The sequence below is a fragment of the Centruroides vittatus genome, unplaced genomic scaffold (genome assembly GCF_030686945.1).
Source record: "Centruroides vittatus isolate TY-2023 unplaced genomic scaffold, ASM3068694v2 contig_955, whole genome shotgun sequence".
Taxonomy (NCBI): domain Eukaryota; kingdom Metazoa; phylum Arthropoda; class Arachnida; order Scorpiones; family Buthidae; genus Centruroides; species Centruroides vittatus.
The window spans coordinates 136,219-152,987 of NW_027122634.1; the positions used below are offsets into that span (position 1 = coordinate 136,219).

The window sequence follows — 16,769 nt, forward strand, 5'->3', positions numbered from 1 at the left end:
TGATATATTTATGCTCAATAATTCTTCTAGTCCAAGTCCTGCTAGATCCTATATATAATAGGTCAGTGGTATACTCGGGATTTAATTTTGGGGAGAGCCAAGTTAAATGGAAAAAATTAATGCAAATTTAATAAAACTCCCACCTTATGTAATCACAATTCATAAGTAGTACAGAAATAGAAGACATGACAATATAAATAAAAATGTAAATTTAAGAAAAGATTTTTGAAAAATTTTCTAGTGTTTGTTTTCCATTTTTCTTTGGAGGATCCAGGACATCTTGGCCCCCTCTGGGTGCACCACTCTACTAGGTTATTATCAAATTAGTTATCGTGAAGTGATAGAGTAAACCTCTAGGATTCTGTCCATATATGTATCCTTCACATTTGATAGTAATCTAAAGACAGTTAGACCCATACTTAATGTAATCATGTAATCAAGGTGTTGGTGTAAACTATTTTTTTATATATAACATTTAAGACAAGGTGAAGTTACTAGAGTTTATCTTCTCATATCGTGCCCTCTCATAGCACACCTTTCAATCACTTTGTTATGTAGGTATTATCTTGCTAAAGTAGGCACCAAATTTTTGCTAAATCTCTGTAATCTGGCTATGTCCACAAGATGTTCAAATTCTTTGTTAGTGTCATTCTTATTTAAGCAATGTGTAAATGCTTATCTCTCTAAGGATTTAAATGCTGACATTTTATACAAAGGCAAGTCATAGGATGTGGCAGGAATGAAAACTGGGCTGTATGTTGGTTTGTAGAATATAGAAGTTTCAACCATCCCATTTCTTATTGCCATACTTATACACAGGAAATGGACTTCATTATCACTAAATTGATCTATTTTAAGTGTCAGCTCATATGGATTATTTTTGAATTTCTGTAGAAAGTTGTCAACATCTGGTCTGGATTTCATACATATATAATTATTATTTTTCTTTTGGATATTGAAATTTGTAATTCACAATGTTTTTATAATGTATTAAATTTTATGAAAATACATAATTAAGGATATAAATTTCATTATCACTTATAACTTAATCTAAAATCACTTGTTAAAAAATCAAGTGTTCAGAAAGAAATTGATGAAAATTTATTTATTTTACTTTATAATTAAACTGAAAACTAGAATAAATTCAAATAAATATAAATTTTATGACAGTTAAAATTCCTCATTAAAGCTTGTACATCAAACACAAATGGAGTTAGTTGAATAAACCAATAAAATATCATCAGATAATGGCCCAAATGTAATTCAGCAATAATTGCTTAGTTTATTGAATTATTCAGATTGTTCAAATATATTTTTGTGGAATTAGATGATTATTTTATGAAAATAAACATAGATTTAGAATAAAGTTTTAAATCCTTTATTAATGTAAATTTTTAAAATACAGTCAAATCTCTTAGGAAAAAAATTAAGTTTAAAACCAAAGTTATTTGTAAACAGATTTGTTCTAAAACCAAAACAAATTTTTCCATAAACAGTATAAAATGGATTAATCTGTTCCCAACACCAAAACAAAACTTTTTTAACCTTATTTCATGCATAAAAATGTCTATAATGGCAATATAATAATGTATTATTTACATTTGTGTCATTTAATTTAACTTAAGCATATTTAAGCATGAAATTTTGAATGCCGTTTATATTATGTCAATGTTAATTAATACAGTTTTTATTAATTGATTTGATTTAAATTCAACTGCAGCATGTACCGAAAAATGGAAATAGCATCTTTCCCGCATGCTTATTGAAATGTAATTTAAATAACAATGTCATCAATGATTTGTATCATGACATGAGGTAATCTCGGTGCCACCAACTTCTAAATTGGTAGTCCTGTTGTTGATTGGTTGGGCTATCGACTTTCTTTTAACATAGGAAGTATAGGGGGTTGACCATTTGTGGCTGACTCTGCCAAGTAGCTTGTTCGGCAACAGTTATTGTATGACAACTGGGCAAAAAGAGTTCAAAATTTTGTTTGTAAATCAAATTGTTCAGAAAGTGGGTCATTCGAAACATGAGATTTGACTGTATTAAAAAAGAAAATTATCATATGAAAGCTTTTCAGTCATATAATTTAACCATACTTTGTCTAATAACCAAAAGTAATAAAATAGATTTAGATGATTATTTTACTCTCTCTGAACAAACATTTTGATTGAATTATTTAAACAGAATAATCCAGTAATAACTTCATATTTATAATTATTTGCAATTCATTCATAAATGATTATTTAAAACAGATATAGTTATTGTTATATATTAAAAACTATTTTGATTATTTTGATTGAAAAATAAATTTGGATTATATTGGTCTATTTTTTCAAATTTCTAGTGGTTATAGATTTTAGATTTTTAAATGCATTGAATAATTACAATATAGGAAAAGTAGAAATTATTCATTTTTGTTTATATATAATAATCTTTCATGTAATATGAAATATAGAAATGATTTTACTAGCTAAATTTATATTTATAAAATTTTTGTAAAAATATTTATTTTGCAGGCTGAGGAATTGGTATTCAAAAAGTTTCCAAAAAAAATTGTTGAACTTGAAGGCCTTTTAGAGGCAAGTATATTATTTTTATTAACAACTGAAAGACTATAAAATTTTATTTGAAATCTGAAATTTGATGAATAATTTAAAAAATTTTATTGAATATTTTCTATGGTTAATATCTGTGAAAAAATAAAATATCATTCCTGTAAAATACTAAATTAATTTAAATTTTTAATGTCTTTATACAGTGAAACCCAAATTTATGAATGCATCTCATTTCTAAAAACTTGTAAATCAAAATTTTATAAATAGGAATAACATTATCCATTACTACTAATGCCTGAAATTTGTGTCATTCTGGCATTACCCAGTCACCTTACTCATGCTTTTAAATAACATTGAATCACTACAAAATACTTATTCAGCAATGAAATAATGGTTTTAAATGAAATAAAATGTATAATAAAACTAATAAGCAATGAGAAAAGCAAATCCATAAACAGACATTTCTTGATGATAAGAAAAAGAAAGCAAGTTAAGCCAATAAGTAAGCAAAAAACAAGTGGAATACGGTAAAAGTTACTTTTAATTAATAAAACTGTAATCAAACTAACCTTTCAAAACCTTTGTATTTCCAGTAAGTTACAATGTTTACTTGAGTGAACAAATGTTTTCGAATCTCCACCGAGATCTGCTTCAGGTTTGATGGTGTTTCAACCTTGGAATTCCAGGAATTCGAATTTTTAAAAACCAATTAAATTTGAATGTTTGAACTTTAATACTGAATATTTCAAATATTTATGTCATACTGTTATATATAGGGTCACAGTTCTCATACTAATGTTTTGGCTAGAAATTATGTGAATAAAATGCCATTAATGTCTGAGATCTTTCTCATATGCATATTGCTATGCATATGATATTGTGTTGTTGTCCTTGTAGTTTGAGGTTCCCTCTCTGTTAGTTTTATATATTTCTAGTTTTTCAAGTGTCCTTATGTGATAAGTTTGGAATGATTTCGTTATGAGAACAGCATTGTCCAAGTCTGCATATATATCCAGGTCTGATGCATATGTTACCAGTGCTGTGGTGTACTTACCCTGATCTATGAATATTTATGTTGTTTTTGTCTTTTTTGTAACGATCTTTTTATTGGTACTTTGTACACTTGGCTTGTCTTGGTCATTCCATAGCAATGCATATATGGTCTGGGTTCTTGTGTATGCTAGTTCAATCCCCTTCCTCTCCACTATTTCCTTATATATGTGATGAAGGTTTTTGTTGTACTGGTCAAGCATGCAGTTTGTATTAAGCACTTGTTCCTGTTCTGGAAAGTTACTGGATCTCACTTCTCCTGCCTCATTGCAGACTCCTGTGCCTGGAGTGTGTAGTTCCCGAGTTAACTATGAATCATGCTTCTGTTGTATCCACAAGCAGCTGCTATATCCTCCAGGTATTTCAGATCTTTACCATGTCTTCATTTCTGGTGTTGTGCATGAAGACACAGCCAAAACTGTAATTGCCTGTAGAAGCAGGGGTCACCTTAGCATTGACCAAACACAATTTTTATTCACCAGGCTACTTTTATGCTTACTCTGACTTTTTGTACCAATCAGAAATGAAAAGATGATCGACAATATAAAAAACACTTGCAGAGTTTTTATGACCACATTTCTTAAGAAACTGTTTTGTTTGTTAACACTAAAATTCTATCAGATCAAGACCAATTCATGTTCTGTGATACTATTTTTCACCAAGTGATTTTTTTTAATACTGTTTTGTGGTTATTTGTTACCACAATTGTCAGATAATAAAAACAATTACAAGATAGATAAATTGAATAAAATTTTCACAAGTTACAAATTTTACAATGGTCAGTGTGACCCCTGAAAAAGAGTTTTAATGTAGAGATAAAGTTAACTAAACAGCTAAACTGCATAACCATATTGGAATAAATGGCACTGCCTCTAATGAATAAAGACGACGTGAAAGAAACAAAGAAAATGAAGATTGGAATCTATAAGCTATTTAATCAGAGTATGTGGAAATTTCAATCTTGCTACACTTATGATTGGAATAATGATCAATAGTCATTGTATTAAATACTTTCTCATAAATGGGAAAGAAAGAGGAAAAATAAAATAACTTATATTAAATTCTCTTATATAGAGTACAGTAAGACCCTGCTTAACGCTGATTCGATATAATGTGGTCTGCTCGAAGCCTAAAAAAAGCTCAAAATTTACTCCAATTTAAATTATCTTGGCATTTCATTGATTCTTACATACTGTATATCTCAGCAGATAAGATGCTAGTTGAATCATAAAAAAAGGCCCCCAAAATCCGGGGTTGTCTTATAGGACAGATGCAAAAAATTAGATTGAAATTTATATAAATTAAAACCATTATAAAAAAACGACAAACCGTAATTATTTACTAATAGAGAGTAGGGTATGTGCACAAAATAGAATAGCCCATACGATGTTTTTGTGGATAGTCAAGGTCATTACCCAAAAGCCGAATCAGTGCAAATGCTTGCAACTATCGCAAGGCAGTGCTGCCAGATGCAAGAAAATAAATTTGTTTATTTGAAAAATTACAAATAGGACATAATTCTGTATATGCTATACAGTATTATTATTCAGATGATGATCGCTGATCTAAACTAAATTCATAGGCCATTGATAGTTTGGGGATTGTCTTATAGGACAGATATAAGCTAAAACTATAAAACGTCGACGAAAATTTATACCTCGTCTTATCTGCCGAGCTATACAGTAATACAATTATTTACGAACATGGACCAATCAGAAAAAGGTGTACTTTTTTTAAATCTATGTTTGTTTGCTGCAATTTTGGAAAAAAAAATAACATTATGGATGCCATAGGCAATATCGACTTCGTTTGGCAAGAATTAACTGATAAATGCACGAACAAAGTAAGGAAGAAGTTATGGCTGAAGGAATCTAAGAATTTTCAACAAGAAGAGCCTATTGCTGTATCATTAGGTTGACCAAACTCAACCTAATCGATACAGCAGGACTAGGAGAAGTAGACAAGCAGGATATTGAGGAGTACAGGAGGTTTTTGGTGAGAGCCTTATCAACAACAACTTTCATGAACTGGCAGAACAAGAAATTTGCATAGAACCAGAAAATAAAGATTCTGAAAATGAAGAACCCAAACAATTCCTGTACAGATTTCCTTAGTAAAACTTTTGTAACAATAACTGAAATCATTGATCAAACTGTAGCGAATGATCCAGATTTTGAAAGGAGTGCAAAAGCAAAACGAGGCATTTTGGATGCAATCTTCTGCTTCCAACATTTGCTTAAGGGGAAAAAAGCAACAAATGAAACATGACGATTTCATTGCAAAAAAACAAGAATTACAGAAAAGTAAGGACCTACATCACAAAAATGAACTTTACATTTCTGTGTGCATATGTTTATTTTATTTAACATATATTATTATACAAATTAATATAAAAATAACTTAAAATTAAAGTAAAATTTATTTATTTTTGGTTGCGTGTTCCCCTATCCCTATTTACTCTGTTAAAATTACCTCATTTAATGCTGTTTCGTTTAGCGCTTTGTTGTCTAGGAATGCATCCCCCACATTAAGGGGGTCTTACTGTACTTGTATATCAGGATCATTGTGTACTATTGGAATTTGAGTTATTTCATTTCTTGTTGATAAGTCTTGTTTATCAAAGAAAATAAATGATATAATCCTCCTATATCTTTGTTTTCAACTTCATTATCTAACATCTCAGCAGATACTGTTGCATATATATTGCAATGATTTCAAAATTGGTTTACTTGAATTCAGCAAATATTGAAAATATTGTATTAATGTATGCTCAAAATATCATCTTTAAAAATCCTATTAATTAAACCCTATTAAATTTATATATTTTTGTGTGCTTTAAAGTTATAAAACAATCAGTACAATCCAACACATCATAAAAAAAACATTTTATATAATTTCTATTTAGTGTACTGTACAAGCATATTTAATCTCTTGGTGACATGTGTTGCTCATCCGACATGAGTGCCCCATCACTAGTATCATAGTATGCACAGAATCATTGGGCATCTGACTACCACTCCTATTGTTAGATTCAATAGGCTTCTGCTGCATATATGGACGAATTAAAGCATATTTAACAATTGAATTGCTATTTATATGTTGGATACTTTTAATGCCATTTTTTTTAAAATTATTTTATAGCTTTTGATTAAGTTTTACCATTTTTATGATTTTCAATATCGTGTCAAACATTATATCATGATTTTGATTCATTTTGTTACTGATAAATTGGTCCCCACTGTCTACAAAGCTATAAATAACTCGATCACATGTATAGGATATCATAAGAGGACTGGATCCCAGACTACAATAATTATGCCTCACATTTCAAATCTGCATTGGCACATTCATACATCACTAGACTTAACGAATTTTATTGATAGAATCCTAGAGTTCTGCAGAACACAAGTTATGTCCATAGGGTCAAGTGAAAAGTGAGTCCTTGTCATTTCACAGGATCTTGTAAACTGGGATTTCTTTTGTATAAAATTCTTTTACCTGTGGGTTTTTCAGTTTTATTATTATTATTATTTTTTGTTTTGCTGGCTGAATGCACTGTAACTAGGTTAACTTATCTTGACATACTGCAGCAGCCCTTAATCCCACAGTTAGAGGAGGACTCCACTGATTCCAACAAGATGGTGCTGCACCCATTATCACAAAGAAATCTGACATTTCTTGAATAAACATCTTCCTCACCACTAGATTGGCCATGCTACTGCCAATGACCTGAAATTTCACAATTGGCCATGCAGGTCATTTGATCTTTATTCCCTGTAATTTTTTTTGTGTGGGATGTGAAAGATGTTGTCTATGCACCACTCTATCACAAAATATGCCAGAGTTAACATATTGCCAGAGCAATATGTAACTCATTGCTACTGCCATTTAATCTATAGATGTGAATATGCTGGCACATGTATGACATGAAGTTGACTATTGCATGAACATTTGCCATTTGACATGCAGTTTCCACATAGAATGTTTGTGAATTTTTGTGATGTAAATAAACTTAGTTTTTCTATCTATTGATGGCTCACATATTTCTATAATAAATATTTTCTTTGTATTAATTATGCAAAGTTGTTCCATTCATTTAGGATCACCCTGAATTGTATAATTTTAATGTAACTTTGCAACATAATTTTAATTTGAAAATGCAAATGTCATTTATCTCATGGAAAGAAGCTTTGCCTTATAAGTAGAAGTAAATCAGGAATCTAAGACAAAATTATTTTTATTTTAACAGCCAATAAATATAATAACAGCCAATAAATTATATTTATTAGCTGTTTAATAATTAACTTTGATTCTTTTAGTTATTTGTTTTTTTTTTTTTAATTTTAGATTTACTTAACAAAAAAATTTACCTTGATAGTCCACTTTTATAATTTGGTTGATGTAGAACATCTGTTAAATAACAATTCCATATTATATTCTACATTTCTGTGATTTTAAGATGCACTTTTTATTTCCTTTTACTTGTAGTACTTGAAGTAGAAGCATATCTTAAATTGAATTGATTTTATCTTTAATTTGCATTTGAAATCAACAATCAGGACTAGATGATGGTGTAATGTATCAATTCAATTTTTTAGCTGTACTGTTTAATGTTCACATCAATTCAAATGAGCTTTACTGCTAACGAGTGTTTAATTTAAACTTTTTTTTTTTTAACATGTAAGAAATCTCCAATAAGACATTTTGATATGGCATTAAAATAAATTATTATTTGTATATGCAGAACAGTAAGGAAATATAACTATGAAATATTACTTATTTCATGGCATTTGTATTAATTTTATAACTTGTTACTTGACAAAACTTAAAATGATCAATTTTATTATAAAAATTTTTCCTTCATTAAAAATATTTTAAAACTTCATTTCAACTTATGTCTTAGAATCAAGAAAATAGGGTATAGTCCAACATTTGAATCAGTTTTAAAACAATATACCATTATTAAAGAAGAATGTAGTTTAAATTCAAATAAATATACTGTTATATTATATTTGTTTTATAATTCATAGAAATTTGATACATTCATATTTTTCTACATTAGTTATTTAATTTTGTTGTGTTTTACTATAAAATTAAATTAAATTCATATATTCCAAGAACATTATATTAATTAAATTGTAATATTTATTTTAGACAGAGAAATTTTCTAGAATAGATTTAAGAACAATTCACACAGAATTAAACATTCCTATTCCTGATCCAAAACCAATTAATCATGAATCTGAGCAGGTTTGTTGATGTAATTTATATGACATTTAAATTTTAATTCTCAATAATAATAAAACAAAATATTTTATTTTAGTTACTGGGGAAGAAAAGAAAATTTTGTTTATTGGAAAATGATATTCAAGGTATGAAAAGAATTTACAACTTTTATGTTATTTATATAATCTTTTAACTTTTATTGTTGTTATACTCAAAATGAGATTTCTCCTAATCATAATTAGAGAAGTGACAAGTATCAAAAAGCTTTTACAGAGATGTATTTTTTATGCATTTTTGGTAGGTTTTAAGATTTCTTGAATTCATACATTAGACTGTTTAACAGTCTTATACAGTAGATTCAGGTTGTCAGGAAATAGATCATTTGGCTTTATTATGCAAACATTATCCCAATAATCTGGGAAAAACTCCTCTTCATAGTTATGGTGGTCTAATGAACAGATATAGTAAGGTTCCTACCCACCTGGAAAGTCAGATAAATTGGGTTTTCATTAGTGTTTGATAAAAGTCATGGAAAATCAGAGTATTTTTTTCTCCTTGGCTGCCTTGTTTATTTTATTTACTGACAATTTTTCTTACCAAGTGTAGCTGTCTGCAGGTAGCAAGAAGTAATGTGGTGCAATGCAACTTACGAACAGGGATGCAAAATATTTTCAGGATCAAGATTTCTTGTAAACATGCACAAAATTTTCCCAAAAATTATAATACACACACAAAATAATACCATAATTTATGAACCAATTAACAATTATTACTACATAGTTGGAAAAATTCAAATTTAATCTACAAGTAATTCAATAGTTTTACCTTACAACACTAAACTGATATGTTAACATAAATATATTTTAGATTAAAAGAGCACTGTAATTTACATAAATTTATTCTTGAAGACAATTGACATAATTATCCTGAAAATAATCAGATGTTAAAAATTATACTCTAATGCATTTACTAAAAAGGTACAAAAACTGGAACAGGGAATATAATGAAAAGAAGAAACCATATATACTAAATTCCAGCAATATTTTAATTTGAAAAACAAAGATTTTTGGCTCTCTTGATGGCCTGCTTCTGGTCAAATCAAATTTGTATTTTAGAATAACAATATGTTCTATAAAGCAAACATTAATTTGTAAAACACCATGTGTAAAACCTGAAGCAGGCCTATCAAGAGGGCCAAAAACATTTGTTTTTCAAATTAAATATTGGTTTCTTTTTTCATCGTCTAATGCATTTAGTATACAAGGCAGACAGTATAACTAATCAGAGGAATATTAAGATATTTATTTGTTTGTTTTCAAAATGTAGATTTTATTATTTAACCTATCCCATGTTGAAATTTTTTTCCATTGCATGTCACTCCACATTGAATTTTTGTCGATGTTAAGCCTAACAAATATTCCACGTTTTAGAAAAAAATAATCATGGCTATTGTATCATCCAAAATTATTTTTTTATTTTGCACAAACAAAATAGACATATTAATAAATATAAAAACAAAAGAAATTATATTTCAGAAGTTAGTTTTAATATAAAAATTATGCTGACTAGTGACATCTAGGGTCAAGACATCCTGATGCAGAAACAAGATACCTCGGGAATACCAGAGAATAGGTTAAAGGCAATTAAAATTTTCATAACAGCATTTAATGATTTAATTATTATAATTGATAAAAGAAAATAGTTATGCATTGTCAGATTTAAATGGTTTCAGATAATTCAGCTGTACCAATTTAACAAATCCTAACAGATATCTTAGATTTAATTCTCAAACTGTTACATTTTATCTTTACTTATCCTCCAGAATGCTAATTTTAATATAAGTTCTAGAAATTTAAATTTGTGAATTAAAAAATATTTACAACAAAGTTTTGAGAATAAGACCTAATAAATCTCAAGCATCAGTCTATTACACTGGTTCTCAACCTTTCTAAGGCTTTGGAACACCATTTATATACTTTTTATTAAGCAGAGCATTAGCATCAATATATTCAAAAATCGATAAGCAATTCCATGTTTATTATTCTCATGAAAAATTGAAGCAATAAAGTATTACTTTATTGTCTGAATAAAATAGAAACAAGGAATTATCTATGAATAAAGTCATGTGTTATAGTAGTAGAATAAATTTTCAATAAAAACTTTAAAATCTTTTCTTTTCTGGAACACTCAAGGAAGTTTGCAGAACACTGGTTAAGAACTGATATCTAATAACTGTTAGATTAGATAATTTGAAACATGAAATCAATGATGCTAAGGTTGATAAATTTATTTACAATTTATTTTAAAAATTTGTATTTTTATATTCTGTAGATAAGATGTTATAATAAATTTATAAGAAAAATTTTCTTATAAATTTATTATAACATCATATTATATATTTTTATGTATATTATAAGAGATATATATTTCATAATATGAAATTTTGCTTTAGTTGGATATTCTTGAATTCTGTCTTTAATGTTGGAATGAATTGATTAAAAGTCTGTCAAAAATGTAAAGTTACCTTGTTTAGTGTTAAAATATGTTGCAAAGTGTAGCAATTTTTGTGAAATATGTTTATTGTATATTTTGTGAGACTGTTGTTATATAAAATGTTAGTTTTAAATTAGTAATAGCTGAATATCCTTGTTACTGCATATATTAAAAAGGGGTCTTAGGAATCAATATAGTTTTAAACTATAAGTATTTGATTTTTTTTATTTAGGTTGTAAAGTTTTAGTCTTACCAAATGGATCAGTACCATGTAATAAGCATGTTGTTGAAATTGTCGATATTGTAAAACCCAAGATTAAGCAATTAGTAGAAGATTCAAATATGGTAAAGTATTTTTAAAATATTATGTCAATGTAAAAATCTGTACCTTTTTATGATTTTTGAATTTGAAAGAAAGCAAACTTTTTAATGTGATTTTTTTTTTTTTTTTTCTTTTATGTATTTTTTTTTATCTTAAACATTTTTGAATATTTAGCTTTTATTTAAATAATTTAACAAACAACAATCAATAATTAAGTTTGTCATATAGCATGTCAAATATATAATCTAAAACATTTTTTAAATATTAGAAACAAAGTAATAGAATAATAAATTTCAAAGAATAAAAGACTGAATATGAATTTTTTTTAATAGCAAAAAATAATGTTTAATATAATTTCACTTTTGTATATAAAACATTTTCTATAAGTATTATTTTTAATGTCCTATTTTGAGTTGAATTCTTAACTTTTTGGATAATCCTGTCTCAGGAATCTAAATTCATATTCTCAATTGTTTATTGGCCAACTACTTGTTTCTACTATACTCTATTATTGCTAATTTTAATTTTGTTTTTTTCTGTTTTAATTAATTTTGGTTTCTTTATCATATGCCACTTAGCTAATAATAATAATAATCTTATTCTTCCTTTTATTTATAAAAGCTTTGCATTTTTTGCAATTTTTTGTTAATGGTTTTAGTGTTATTAATACACAGTCGACTCCACATAAGTCGTCACCCAGATAACTTGACACCATTGGTTAAGTAGTCAGTTTTCTGTGGTCCCGGCTGACTTACATAGGTATTAATGTTAAAAAACTCCGCTTTACTTGACATACTTTTGCTGTCCCACACACTGATAAGTCATCACCTCCTCCTGAAAAAATGAATTCACTCTGCACGTGTGGTGCAAATGCATTTTTTTTTTCCAGGGGGGAGTCAATTTATTTATTAATATGTAATTAATATATTATATATTAATATTATTATATTAATGTATTTAAATATATATATATATACATACATACATACATACATACATATACATACATATTAATAAAAATGCCTTAACATTTTATGTATTTTTATGTATAAAATAATAACAGATAAACCAAAAGAAAATACACAATCTACATCAATGTCACACCAGAATCCAAGTTTACATTTCCTCATGCTAGAGGCATTGAGAATTCTTAGACTTTACTTGCCAACAATTGACAATTGCAATAATGATGTCTTCAAGGCATTCATGATCGTTGAAAAAGAAAGTCGAGACAGTTAAGTGCTTAAAACAAACAACACTAAACGAATTTTTCAGTTTTCATCTACAGAGTAATTGTAAATGGAGGACACAATGTATTGTAAGCCTATACTACTGTATTTTCCTAATTGTCCACCATAGTGCACACAAGAAACAAGTTTATCAAAATATCTAAGGAATGATTAAGTTTATAAGTATGTAAACAATCAAAATATTATATCAGAAAGATAAAAAATGAATCTTATTTCATGATTTCAAAACGTCATGCCAAATCAGTTGTTATTAAATTTTCAACAATTCAGTATGAGAACTTATAAACTAACTCAGTAATGCCAACTTGACATTTATACTATGAATTATATTCCCACTGTGTGCTTTTACCCCACTCTCCTCTATTACCAACACCTGTAGAGTATAGAGAGAAGTGAGGATTAGTTGGAAAATTATCAGATCATATTGACAGAATTCAGTACCATATCTCTACTAGCTATTTTTGTTTGATAGTTATTTAAAAATGGCTTAGAACTTTACCTTGCATTCTATACGATATTTAAGTGAACAAACCAGATTTAAATTTTAGAAATCAAAAATGCTGCTATTTGTTAACGGCTTTTGGAGAAGCCTCTAAAAATTAAATGTAGTATTTATATTAGAAAAATCTTGAATAGGCTAAAAACTCTTACTATGTGAAAATGCTTAATTTTCATATAACAAGCAAACCAGATGTAGATTTGTTAGCTGCAAAATTAGAATCTGGTTGGGCTGCAATTTGAAAATTGTAGACCTATAAATTCCACTGGCATCTGTCAAATTGCAGGTCTATAAATTCCCACTGACGTCTGCCTTTCTTCATCTTGACAACAGAGTTAGATGAAAGTTGAAACCAGATATGGAAAGCTTTGGGGCAGGAAGTCTGATTAACTATGTATGAATTTCCATTTTGGCCAAATATTTTCTCCAGAACAGAGTTAGATAGATCACCAGCATGACTCCATTGTTAACAGAAAGTATAATGTAAAGGGGCAAGACACTACTGAAATCAAGAGTATTGTGATTAAAAATTGCAACCTGGCATTGTGATGATGTCACAATAAATAAATGTTTGGACTAACATTGTTTTAGTTATATTTCTGAATTTTGGTTTTAGTCATTACATATGTGTTGTTTTAGTGAACTAAAATTTATGCTGGTTTGAAAGCATGTTATGTTTATAGCATTTTTTACTTTCCCAGCAGTTAGGCCAAGATTCCACTAGTGTAAAAACCCTTGCCATAATTATTTTTAATCACATGACCACAATATTTTATACCAGAGTAAGGTGTGAAATGAGTGTAAAGGGAATTGAGTAGTGTTTAACTTTCAATGCAAATACAATCATAAAACAGTACCATCAATCAATCAGAAGTCAGTTGACCTCTGTCGTCATGAAAAAATTGCAGGAAATGAGCTTTTGTGCTTGTTCACTTTATTCCATTTCTTGCTTTCACCATTTTGAAGTTTATAAAGTTTTTTGATTAGTTTTAACATTAGTTGTGGTTAATTAAGCTAAGATACTTTGTTTCCATCAGTTTGTGAAGAAAATTGTTTACTTTTGGCACTTGACTGGTATCTCACTGTAAAAACTTTGCTAGTGGATCTGGGACCTCCACTGCAGTTCAAGCATGAATGCAAATATGTCACATGACTAAAAATAATTATGGAGAGGATTTTTATGCTATTGGAGTCTCAGCTTTATAGAATATAAAAGTGTGGTGGTCAGTCAAATTGTGACAATTGAGAAATGCAAAAAAAACGAACTTTACAAAATGCTGTTTGGGTGGTGTAGGTGCATCTATATTGCATTATATCTATTAAACCAAAAATTTTTAAATTCAGCAGGGCTATTTCTATATATGGGGCATTGATGCTATTGAATTTTGGTAGTTAAAGAAATGGGGAAATAGATGGATCGTGTGTCATATCTTGAGTGGTCAGACTCAATGAAAATTTTACTTATTTATTAGCATTTATAATTTATTTAAAACTCACTCTTGCTCTAAAATAAGCTTTTTATCTTGTTATAATAATTAATAATGTAAAAAATTGTTTTTTAATAAAATCTTATAACAGATGGTGTTGTACAAAACTTAATTTTGTAAATTATGAATGTTGGGAAAGTTGTAGAAGAGCCCTTGCCAGCTTTATTGTATCTGGGCTTTTGTGGTTATTTTTCTTCTTTGTTGACATATTAATACCATTATAAGAGTTTTGGTTTTCAATTTTACTGTTAATGCAAACTTACTTTCAATCAATTAATATATAAATTTTATAATAATTTTTTTCTCTCAGTTGAAAATGTGGATTCAGTTTCTCATACCCAGAATAGAAGATGGTAATAATTTTGGAGTATCCATACAAGTAAGTTGTCCCATCTTATTTTTTAAAATAATAATAAATATTATTTTCAAAAATTATTTTGTAGCTTATGTATACTTGAAAATATCTGTTCTTAAAGTGTAAAAATTAGTTTGAAACCATTTATATTTATTTTAACAAGTGTTAGTAATACTGTTTAACTTTTGGCTGTTTTTTAGGAGGATACTTTGGGTGAAATTCGGACTGTAGAAGGGGAAGCAGCAGCATATTTAGATCAAATTTCAAGGTATTTTCTTACAAGGGGAAAAATAATTGCCAAAGTAGCAAAGTATCCACATGTTGTAAGTTAAAAAAATAATTACTTTCTTTAATCAAATTTTAAAAAAGAAAATAAATATTTTATTTCAAAATATCTAGGATGATTTTAGACGGACAGTGCAAGAATTAGATGAAAAACAGTACGTGAGTGTGAGACTTGTACTTTGTGAATTGAGAAATCATTACGTGAGTAAATAAACGACAAAATTTATTCTAAGTTTATTTTCTTATGCATGTTATATCAAAAAAAATTTTTTTATATTTATTAGGCAGCACTACATGATATGATTACAAAAAATCTTGAAAAAATCAAGAAGCCAAGAAGTTCCAATAATGAGACAATGTATTGAAAGGGAAACTTTTTTGTTTCCAAGTTATGTATTTTAAGTGATGTCTCATTGCCCTCTGTACTTTAAAATATTATTTAAAAGTTCAGATATATTGTAAATGAGTGCTTTGTGACATTTTTACATATCTGTACATGATTTATTCATCCTCTACCAATAAATCAGACAGTTTGAAGTATTTAAGACAGTTCACAGTTAAGTATTTTTATCTGAAACAAAAACTGTAAATTAAAGAATTAAAAATAAAATCATTGAATAGATAAAATATAGTTATGTGAATCACAAACAGTATTAGTTGAATATGATTTTTTTATAATGTTCATAAATTGGATTGTTTACAGCAGTCTTAAGGTGTATTTTTTTGTTGGTATTATAAATTTGCTCAAAAAATTTTAAAATAAAAATGCTTTGCTTATTTGTTAATGAATGTCATTTTAGAGAAAGTTTATTTATATATAATTTTGTTGATAAACAGGATCAAAGCAATAAAATTATTCTTTCTCATAAAAAAGTATTTGATTTATAAAAGTTAAATATTTATATCCATCAAATACTAATATGAAAATAAGTAGAAAGAGTTATTTTATTTAACATTTCCGCATGTGTCTGCTGAAAACATAAAACAAAATTTCTTTCTTTTAATACTACTGTCATTTAGTGTTTAAAATAGTCAAACCTGTTTTTATGCGGGGGATAGGGACCGCATTAAAAAAAGCGCATTAAAAAAATCTCACGAAACTTTACGAATGGCTGTAAATAATAGTTTTCGCAACACAATTTAAAAATATTTTTTTTATGCGGTCAACAGGGACCGCATAAAAAAAGTCTCACATAGAAAATAACTCAAAACCGTACGAAATAGAATTTATTGACAACAGA

The 16,769-nt window shown here is 27.9% G+C and overlaps 1 protein-coding gene across 2 annotated transcripts in view; it reads left to right on the forward strand.

The window, feature by feature from the left end:
* REG (proteasome regulator gamma) overlaps positions 1-16,317 on the forward strand; it is a 41,038-nt gene extending 24,721 nt beyond the window's left edge. For both annotated transcript variants that reach the window (XM_067282441.1, XM_067282440.1), the window contains 8 exons: positions 2,523-2,589; positions 8,770-8,861; positions 8,935-8,983; positions 11,563-11,675; positions 15,199-15,267; positions 15,444-15,566; positions 15,643-15,729; positions 15,813-16,317. In XM_067282441.1, the coding sequence (XP_067138542.1) occupies positions 2,523-2,589; positions 8,770-8,861; positions 8,935-8,983; positions 11,563-11,675; positions 15,199-15,267; positions 15,444-15,566; positions 15,643-15,729; positions 15,813-15,893 (681 nt within the window). In that variant the 3' untranslated portion in view covers positions 15,894-16,317. The remainder of the gene's footprint in view (positions 1-2,522; positions 2,590-8,769; positions 8,862-8,934; positions 8,984-11,562; positions 11,676-15,198; positions 15,268-15,443; positions 15,567-15,642; positions 15,730-15,812) is intronic.
* Positions 16,318-16,769: the final 452 nt, after the last annotated feature.